The sequence below is a fragment of the Calidris pugnax genome, unplaced genomic scaffold, assembly GCF_001431845.1.
Source record: "Calidris pugnax isolate Ruff unplaced genomic scaffold, ASM143184v1 scaffold382, whole genome shotgun sequence".
Lineage (NCBI taxonomy): Eukaryota > Metazoa > Chordata > Aves > Charadriiformes > Scolopacidae > Calidris > Calidris pugnax.
This window is the reverse complement of record NW_015091090.1, coordinates 4728-14127: the sequence shown is the minus strand read 5'-3', so window position 1 is coordinate 14127 and position 9400 is coordinate 4728. Positions and strand designations below refer to the sequence as shown.

Genomic DNA, 9400 nt, shown 5'->3' with positions numbered 1-9400 from the left:
CTGAAATAACAAGAAATTGGCCCAAAATGGGGGGTTCCCTTTAAAACACCCCCATAAAATCCTAATATATTAAAAAAAATGCAAAAAATCCATCAAAAAGTTTAAAATCGGCTCAAAATGTGGAAAAACGGCCCCAAAATGTAAAGGGTCGCCCCTGAAATAACAAGAAATTGGCCCAAAATGGGGGGTTCCCTTTAAAACACCCCCATAAAATCCTAATATATTAAAAAAAATGCAAAAAAATCTATCAAAAAGTCACCAAAAATTTTAAAATCGACTCAAAATGTGGAAAAATGACCCGAAAATATGAAGGATCGCCCCCGAAATAACAAGGAATGGACCCAAAATGGGGGGTTCCCTCTAAAACACCCCCCCTAAAATCCAAATATATTAAAAAAAATGCAAAAAATCCATCAAAAAGTCACCAAAAAGTTGAAAATCGGCTCAAAATGTGAAAAAACGGCTCAAAAATGTAAAGGGTCGCCCCCAAAATAACAAGGAATGGACCCAAAATGGGGGGTTCCCTCTAAAACACCCCCCAGAAAATCCTAATATATTAAAAAAAATGCAAAAAACCCATCAAAAAGTTTAAAATCGGCTCAAAATGTGGAAAAACGGCCCCAAAATGTAAAGGGTCGCCCCTGAAATAACAAGAAATTGGCCCAAAATGGGGGGTTCCCTTTAAAACACCCCCATAAAATCCTAATATATTAAAAAAAATGCAAAAAATCCATCAAAAAGTTTAAAATCGGCTCAAAATGTGGAAAAATGGCCCCAAAATGTAAAGGGTCGCCCCTGAAATAACAAGAAATTGGCCCAAAATGGGGGGTTCCCTTTAAAACACCCCCATAAAATCCTAATATATTAAAAAAAATGCAAAAAATCCATCAAAAAGTTTAAAATCGGCTCAAAATGTGGAAAAACGGCCCCAAAATGTAAAGGGTCGCCCCTGAAATAACAAGAAATTGGCCCAAAATGGGGGGTTCCCTTTAAAACACCCCCATAAAATCCTAATATATTAAAAAAAATGCAAAAAATCCATCAAAAAGTTTAAAATCGGCTCAAAATGTGGAAAAACGGCCCCAAAATGTAAAGGGTCGCCCCTGAAATAACAAGAAATTGGCCCAAAATGGGGGGTTCCCTTTAAAACACCCCCATAAAATCCTAATATATTAAAAAAAATGCAAAAAAATCTATCAAAAAGTCACCAAAAATTTTAAAATCGACTCAAAATGTGGAAAAACGGCCCCAAAATGTAAAGGGTCGCCCCTGAAATAACAAGAAATTGGCCCAAAATGGGGGGTTCCCTTTAAAACACCCCCATAAAATCCTAATATATTAAAAAAAATGCAAAAAAATCTATCAAAAAGTCACCAAAAATTTTAAAATCGACTCAAAATGTGGAAAAATGACCCGAAAATATGAAGGATCGCCCCCGAAATAACAAGGAATGGACCCAAAATGGGGGGGACGCCCCAAAAATAGAATGAAAGTGACCCAAAAACTGCGAAATTCTGCCTGAAAGGGGGAGAAAAATGACAGGAGTGAAGGAAAAGTGCCCCCAAAATGCTAAAAAACTGCCCCAAATGGGGAAAAAACGCCTCAAAATGTGAAAAAACTGCTCCAAAATGGAAAGAAAACGCCTTAAAATGAAAAAATGCCCTCAAAATGCATAAAAAATACCTTAAAATGATAAAAATGCCCCAAAACCGTATAAAAAACCACCTTGAAATGATAAAAATGCCCCAAAATGCAAGAAAAAAACACCTTAAACTGGTAAAAAACTCTCCAAAAATGTAAAAGAAGTACCTTGAAATTATAAAATCCCCCCAAAATGCATAAAAAATACCTTAGAATGATAAAAATGCCCCAAAAATGAAAAAAAAAATCTTAAAATGGTAAAAATGCCCCAAAACTGTACAGAAAATATCTTAAAATTATAAAAATCCCCTCAAAATACAAAGGGCGACCCCAAAATAGCGAGAAACTGCCCCAAAATGGAAAGGGGGCGGCCATAAAATGAGCCTAAAAAAGGCTAAAACGTGGAAAAGAGCCTTAAAAATGCACCTAAAATCAGTAAAAGCAGCAAAATGTTGTTAAAACTCATCAAAAATGTGTTAAAACACCCCAAAAAAGAGGGGAAACCACCCCAAAATGGGGGGAAATGACCCCAAAATGGGGGGAAAAGGCTGCAAAATGGGAAAAACACCCCAAAACGGGGGGAAATGACCCCAAAATCTACTCCCCACCCTCAAAAATAGCGAAATGTCCCAAAACGCCCCTAATTCCCCCCAAACCCCCTGTGGTTTTTACCTGCCGGGGGCGGGCTCCGCGCGGCTCCGTCCTTCGTCCCCCCTCCTCCTCCTCCTCCTCCTCCTCGCCCTTCCCTGCCGTGGCTTTTTGGGGCGAAAAAGGGCAAGGTTTGGGTCTGGAATTTCCCGGCTTTTTGCCCAAAATCGCGCTTTTTTACCCCAAAAAATGAGGGCTCACCTTGGGGCTCGCGCGCCTCCCTCTCCAGCCGCTGCTGCAGCAGCTCCTGCTGCTTCTCCAGGTACTGCTTGATGAAGCTGTTCTGGCTCATCTCCTCCCCGATCTGGGGTGAAAAACCCCCGTTTTGGGTCAGTGGGGGCAGCGGAGAGGGGTTTTGGGGTGAAACCGGCGGGTTTTGGGGGCTTTTCCCACCTGGGAGTTGGGCTGGAAGGTGCCGTGGGGGCTCGAGTGTTTCTGCAGGTTCTCCAGCATCAGCGCCTGGGTTTTGGGGGAAAAAAGAGGAAAATCAGTGCTTTTTCCCTATTTAGAAGCCCCCCCAAATCCTTCGGTTTCTCCCCAAAATCATCTTTTAAGAAATAGCTCAAATATATCTCAAATCCCCCCTCAAACTACCCCAAAATGGGATTTTTTACCTCAAATCCCCTCCCAAACTCCCCCAAAAAGCAACTTTTTACCTCAAATTCTCTCAACAAACTCCCCCAAAATGTGATTTTTACCTCAAATACCCCCAGACTCCTAAAAAAGTCCATTTTTACCTCAAATCCCCCCTCAAACTACCCCAAAACAGGATTTTTTACCTCAAATCCCCTCCTAAACTCTCCCAAAAGGCAACTTTTAACCCCCAATTCCCCCTCAAACCGCCCCAAAACACAGGTTTTTTTACCTCAAATCCCCTCCCAACCTCCCAAAAATGTGTAATCCCCCCTCAAACTACCCCAAAACAGGATTTTTTACCTCAAATCCCCTCCTAAACTCTCCCAAAAGGCAACTTTTTACCTCAAATTCCCCTCACACTCCCCAAAAATGTGCTTTTTGCCTCAAATTCCCCTCTCAACTTCCCAAAAATGTGGTTTTTCCCTCAAATTCCTCTGACACTCCCCAAAAATGTGATTTTTGCCTCAAATTCCCCTCGCAGACCCCCCCAAAGTCAAGTTTTACCTCAAACCCCCCAAAAACGTGTTTTTTCCCCTCAAAATCACTATTATTTTATCAAGTCCCCCTCAGATTCCCCCAAAACACAGTTTTTACCCCAAATCCCCTCACAAACCCCCCCAAAACACGGTTTTTACCCCAAAACCCCCTCACAGACTCCTCCAAAACTCAATTTTCCCCCCAAATCCCCTCACAAACTCCCTCAAAACTCGACTTTTCTCTCAAAATGTTCTCACAAACTCCCCCAAAACTGCGATTTTTACCCCCAAATCCCCTCAAAACACCCTTTTCACCCCAAATCCCCCTCACAACTACCTCGAAAACACAATATTCCCTCAAAATCCTTTCACAGACTCCCCCAAAATACCACTTTCCCCCCCCAAATCCCCTCAAGCTCCCCCTCAAAACCCCATTTTCCCCCCAAATCCCCTCACAAACTCATTCAAAACGTGACTTTTACCCCAAATCCCCTCAAAATGCAACTTTTACCTCAAACCCCCCTCACAACTCTCCTCAAAACCCTGTTTTCCCCTCAGATCCCCTCACAAACTCCCTGAAAGTGCGATTTTTACCCCAAACCCCCTCAAAACGCGACTTTTACCTCAAATCTCTCTCGCGACCCTCTTTCAAAACCCCCTTTTCCCCACAAATCGCCTCACAAACTCCCCCAAAACTGCAATTTTTACCCCAAACCCTCCACAAATCGCGACTTTTACCTCAAATCTCCCTCACGATCCCCCTCAAAACCCCCTTTTCCCCACAAATCCCCTCACAAACTCCCCCAAAACCGCCAGTTTTACCCCAAATCCCCTCGCGACCCCCCTCAAACCCCTCAAAACACGACTTTTACCTCAAATCCCCTCACAAACTCCCCCAAAACCACGATTTTTACCCCAAATCCCCTCACAACCCCCTACAAATCCCTCAAAACGCGACTTTTACCTCAAATCGCCATTACGACCCTCCTTAAAACTCCGTTTCTCCCCCAAATCCCCTCACAAACTCCCCCAAAATCACGTTTTTTACCTCAAATTCCCTCACGACCCTCCTCAAACCCCTCAAAACCCCATTTTCCCCACAAATCCCCTCACAAACTCCCCCAAAACCGCCAGTTTTACCCCAAATCCCCTCGCGACCCCCCTCAAACCCCTCAAAACACGACTTTTACCTCAAATCCCCTCACAAACTCCCCCAAAACCACGATTTTTACCCCAAATCCCCTCACAACCCCCTACAAATCCCTCAAAACGCGACTTTTACCTCAAATCACCCTTACGACCCTCCTTAAAACTCCGTTTCTCCCCCAAATCCCCTCACAAACTCCCCCAAAATCACGTTTTTTACCTCAAATTCCCTCACGACCCTCCTCAAACCCCTCAAAACCCCATTTTCCCCACAAATCCCCTCACAAACTCCCCCAAAACCGTGAGTTTTACCCCAAATCCCCCTCAAAACGCGACTTTTACCTCAAATCCCCTCACAAACTCCCCCAAAACCACGATTTTTACCCCAAATCCCCTCACAACCCCCTACAAATCCCTCAAAACGCGACTTTTACCTCAAATCACCATTACGACCCTCCTTAAAACTCCGTTTCTCCCCCAAATCCCCTCACAAACTCCCCCAAAATCACGTTTTTTACCTCAAATTCCCTCACGACCCTCCTCAAACCCCTCAAAACCCCATTTTCCCCACAAATCCCCTCACAAACTCCCCCAAAACCGTGAGTTTTACCCCAAATCCCCCTCAAAACGCGACTTTTACCTCAAATCCCCTCACAAACTCTCCCAAAACCGCGATTTTTACCTCAAATCCCCTTGCGACCCCCCCTCAAGTCCCTCAAAACACGACTTTTACCTCAAATCCCCCTCACAACCCTCCTCAAAACCCCCTTTTCCCCCCAAACCGCGATATTTTCCCCAAACCCCCCTCAAAACGCGACTTTTAACTCAAATCCCCTCACGACCCTCTTTCAAAACCCCCTTTTCCCCCAAAATCGCCTCACAAACTCCCCAAAACCACGATTTTTACCCCAAAACCCCTCGCGACCCCCCTCAAATCCCTCAAAACGCAACTTTTACCTCAAACCGCCCTCACGACCTTCCTCAAAACCCCGTTTCTCTCCAAAATTCCCTCACAAAGTCCCACAAACTGCAATTTTTACCCCAACCCCCCTCAAAACGCGACTTTTACCTCAAATCCCCCTCACAACCCTCCTCAAAACCCCCTTTTCCCCCCAAACCGCGATATTTTCCCCAAACCCCCCTCAAAACGCGACTTTTACCTCAAATCCCCTCACAAACTCCCCCAAAACCACAATTTTTACCTCAAATCCCCCTCACAACCCTCCTCAAAACCCCCTTTTCCCCCCAAACCGCGATATTTTCCCCAAACCCCCCTCAAAACGCGACTTTTACCTCAAATCCCCTCACAAACTCCCCCAAAACCACAATTTTTACCTCAAATCCCCCTCACAACCCTCCTCAAAACCCCCTTTTCCCCCCAAACCGCGATATTTTCCCCAAACCCCCCTCAAAACGCGACTTTTACCTCAAATCCCCTCACAAACTCCCCCAAAACCACAATTTTTACCTCAAATCCCCCTCACAACCCTCCTCAAAACCCCCTTTTCCCCCCAAACCGCGATATTTTCCCCAAACCCCCCTCAAAACGCGACTTTTACCTCAAATCCCCTCACAAACTCCCCCAAAACCACAATTTTTACCTCAAATCCCCCTCACAACCCTCCTCAAAACCCCCTTTTCCCCCCAAACCGCGATATTTTCCCCAAACCCCCCTCAAAACGCGACTTTTACCTCAAATCCCCTCACAAACTCCCCCAAAACCACAATTTTTACCTCAAATCCCCCTCACAACCCTCCTCAAAACCCCCTTTTCCCCCCAAACCGCGATATTTTCCCCAAACCCCCCTCAAAACGCGACTTTTACCTCAAATCCCCTCACAAACTCCCCCAAAACCACAATTTTTACCTCAAATCCCCCTCACAACCCTCCTCAAAACCCCCTTTTCCCCCCAAACCGCGATATTTTCCCCAAACCCCCCTCAAAACGCGACTTTTACCTCAAATCCCCTCACAAACTCCCCCAAAACCACAATTTTTACCTCAAATCCCCCTCACAACCCTCCTCAAAACCCCCTTTTCCCCCCAAACCGCGATATTTTCCCCAAACCCCCCTCAAAACGCGACTTTTACCTCAAATCCCCTCACAAACTCCCCCAAAACCACAATTTTTACCTCAAATCCCCCTCACAACCCTCCTCAAAACCCCCTTTTCCCCCCAAACCGCGATATTTTCCCCAAACCCCCCTCAAAACGCGACTTTTACCTCAAATCCCCTCACAAACTCCCCCAAAACCACAATTTTTACCTCAAATCCCCCTCACAACCCTCCTCAAAACCCCCTTTTCCCCCCAAACCGCGATATTTTCCCCAAACCCCCCTCAAAACGCGACTTTTACCTCAAATCCCCTCACAAACTCCCCCAAAACCACAATTTTTACCTCAAATCCCCCTCACAACCCTCCTCAAAACCCCCTTTTCCCCCCAAACCGCGATATTTTCCCCAAACCCCCCTCAAAACGCGACTTTTACCTCAAATCCCCTCACAAACTCCCCCAAAACCACAATTTTTACCTCAAATCCCCCTCACAACCCTCCTCAAAACCCCCTTTTCCCCCCAAACCGCGATATTTTCCCCAAACCCCCCTCAAAACGCGACTTTTACCTCAAATCCCCTCACAAACTCCCCCAAAACCACAATTTTTACCTCAAATCCCCCTCACAACCCTCCTCAAAACCCCCTTTTCCCCCCAAACCGCGATATTTTCCCCAAACCCCCCTCAAAACGCGACTTTTACCTCAAATCCCCTCACAAACTCCCCCAAAACCACAATTTTTACCTCAAATCCCCCTCACAACCCTCCTCAAAACCCCCTTTTCCCCCCAAACCGCGATATTTTCCCCAAACCCCCCTCAAAACGCGACTTTTACCTCAAATCCCCCTCACAACCCTCCTCAAAACCCCCTTTTCCCCCCAAACCGCGATATTTTCCCCAAACCCCCCTCAAAACGCGACTTTTAACTCAAATCCCCTCACGACCCTCTTTCAAAACCCCCTTTTCCCCCAAAATCGCCTCACAAACTCCCCAAAACCACGATTTTTACCCCAAAACCCCTCGCGACCCCCCTCAAATCCCTCAAAACGCAACTTTTACCTCAAACCGCCCTCACGACCTTCCTCAAAACCCCGTTTCTCTCCAAAATTCCCTCACAAAGTCCCACAAACTGCAATTTTTACCCCAACCCCCCTCAAAACGCGACTTTTAACTCAAAGCCCTTCACGATCCCCCCCAAATCCCCTCACAAACTCCCCCAAAACCGCATTTTTTACCTCAAATTCCCTCACGACCCCCCTCAAACTCCCTCAAAACCCCCTTTCCCCCCAAATCATCTCACAAACTCCCCCAAAACAGCGAGTTTTACCCCAAATCCCCCTCAAATCACGACTTTGACCTCAAATCCCCCTCACGCTCCTCCTCAAAACCCCGTTTCTCCCCAAATCCCCTCACAAACTCCCCCAAAACCACAATTTTTACCTCAAATCCCCCTCACGGCCCCCCTCAAACTACCTCAAAACCCCCTTTTCCCCCCAAACCCCTCACAAACTCTCCCAAAACTGTGTTTTTTACCTCAAATTCCCTCGCGACCCCCCTTATACTCCCCTTTTCGGCTCTTTCCGCCCCCAATTTGGGGTTTTTCGCCACTTTTCGGTTGCTTTCGCCTCTTTCTGCCCCTAATTCTGCTCTTTCTGCCCCTTTTCGCCTCTTTCCGCCCCCAATTTGGGGTTTTTCGCCACTTTTTCGTTGCTTTCGGCTCTTTCCGCCCCTAATTCGGCTTTTTGCGCCCCTTTTCGGCTCTTTCTGCCCCCAATTTGGGCTTTTTCTGCCACTTTTCGGCTCTTTCTGCCCCCAACTCGGCTCTTTCCGCCCCCAATTTGGGCTTTTTCCGCCTCTTTCTGCCCCCAGTTTTGGGGTTTTCTTCCACTTTTCGCTTGTTTTCACCTCTTTTCGCCCCAAACTCAAGTCTTTCCTCCCCAAACTCGGCTTTTTCTGCCACTTCTCGCTTATTTTCGCCTCTTTTTGCCCCTTTTTGGCTCTTTACGCCCCCAATTGGGGCTTTTTCTGCCCCTTTTCGCCTCTTTCTGCCCCCAATTTGGGCTTTTTCCTCCACTTTTCGCTTGTTTTTGCCTCTTTCTGCCCCAAACTCGGCTCTTTTCGGCTCTTTCCGCCCCCAATTTTGGGTTTTTCTGCCACTTTTCGGTTGCTTTTGCCTCTTTCCGCCCCTAATTCGCCTCTTTCTGCCCCCAATTTGGGCTTTTTCTGCCCCTTTTCACCTCTTTCCGCCCCCAACTCGCCTCTTTTCACCCCTTTTCGGCTCTTTCCACCCCCAATTTTGGGTTTTCCTCCACTTTTTGCTTGTTTTCGCCTCTTTCCGCCCCTTTTCGGCTCTTTCCGCTCCCAATTTGGGCTTTTTCCGCCACTTTTCGCCTCTTTCCGCCCCAAACTCGGCTCTTCCCGTCACTTTTCAGCTCTTTCTGCCCCCAATTTTGGCTTTTTCCGCCCCAAACTCGGCTCTTTCCGTCCCTTTTCGGCTCTTTCTGCCCCCAATTTGGGCTTTTTCTGCCACTTTTTGTCTCTTTCTGCCCCCAATTTGGGCTTTTTCCTCCACTTTTCGCTTGTTTTTGCCTCTTTCTGCCCCAATCTCGGCTCTTTTCGGCTCTTTCCGCCCCCAATTTTGGGTTTTTCTGCCACTTTTCGGTTGCTTTTGCCTCTTTCCGCCCCTAATTCGCCTCTTTCTGCCCCCAATTTGGGCTTTTTCTGCCACTTTTCGCTTGTTTTTGCCTCTTTCTGCCCCAAACTCGGCTCTTTTCGGCTCTTTCCGCCCCCAATTTTGGC

General features: G+C 46.6%; 1 protein-coding gene across 1 annotated transcript; it reads right to left on the bottom strand.

The window, feature by feature from the left end:
* Positions 1-2238: 2238 nt before the first annotated feature.
* On the bottom strand, positions 2239-2939 carry LOC106897293 (apoptotic chromatin condensation inducer in the nucleus-like). Its single transcript, XM_014957866.1, has 3 exons — positions 2683-2939; positions 2491-2593; positions 2239-2396 (listed from the first exon to the last, which is right to left on the bottom strand). The coding sequence occupies exons 1-3, from the start codon at positions 2740-2742 to the stop codon at positions 2239-2241; spliced, it is 321 nt and encodes a 106-aa protein (XP_014813352.1). The 5' UTR covers positions 2743-2939.
* Positions 2940-9400: the final 6461 nt, after the last annotated feature.

Excerpts from the sequence above, each read along its gene's own strand:
- LOC106897293 (XM_014957866.1), bottom strand. The coding sequence starts at position 2,742 with ATGCTGGAGAACCTGCAGAAACACTCGAGCCCCCACGGCACCTTCCAG. Across the intron at positions 2,594-2,682 it reads CCTTCCAGCCCAACTCCCAG|ATCGGGGAGGAGATGAGCCA; the intron begins GTGGGAAAAGCC and ends TTTTCACCCCAG. Across the intron at positions 2,397-2,490 it reads GGAGGCGCGCGAGCCCCAAG|CCACGGCAGGGAAGGGCGAG; the intron begins GTGAGCCCTCAT and ends CGCCCCAAAAAG.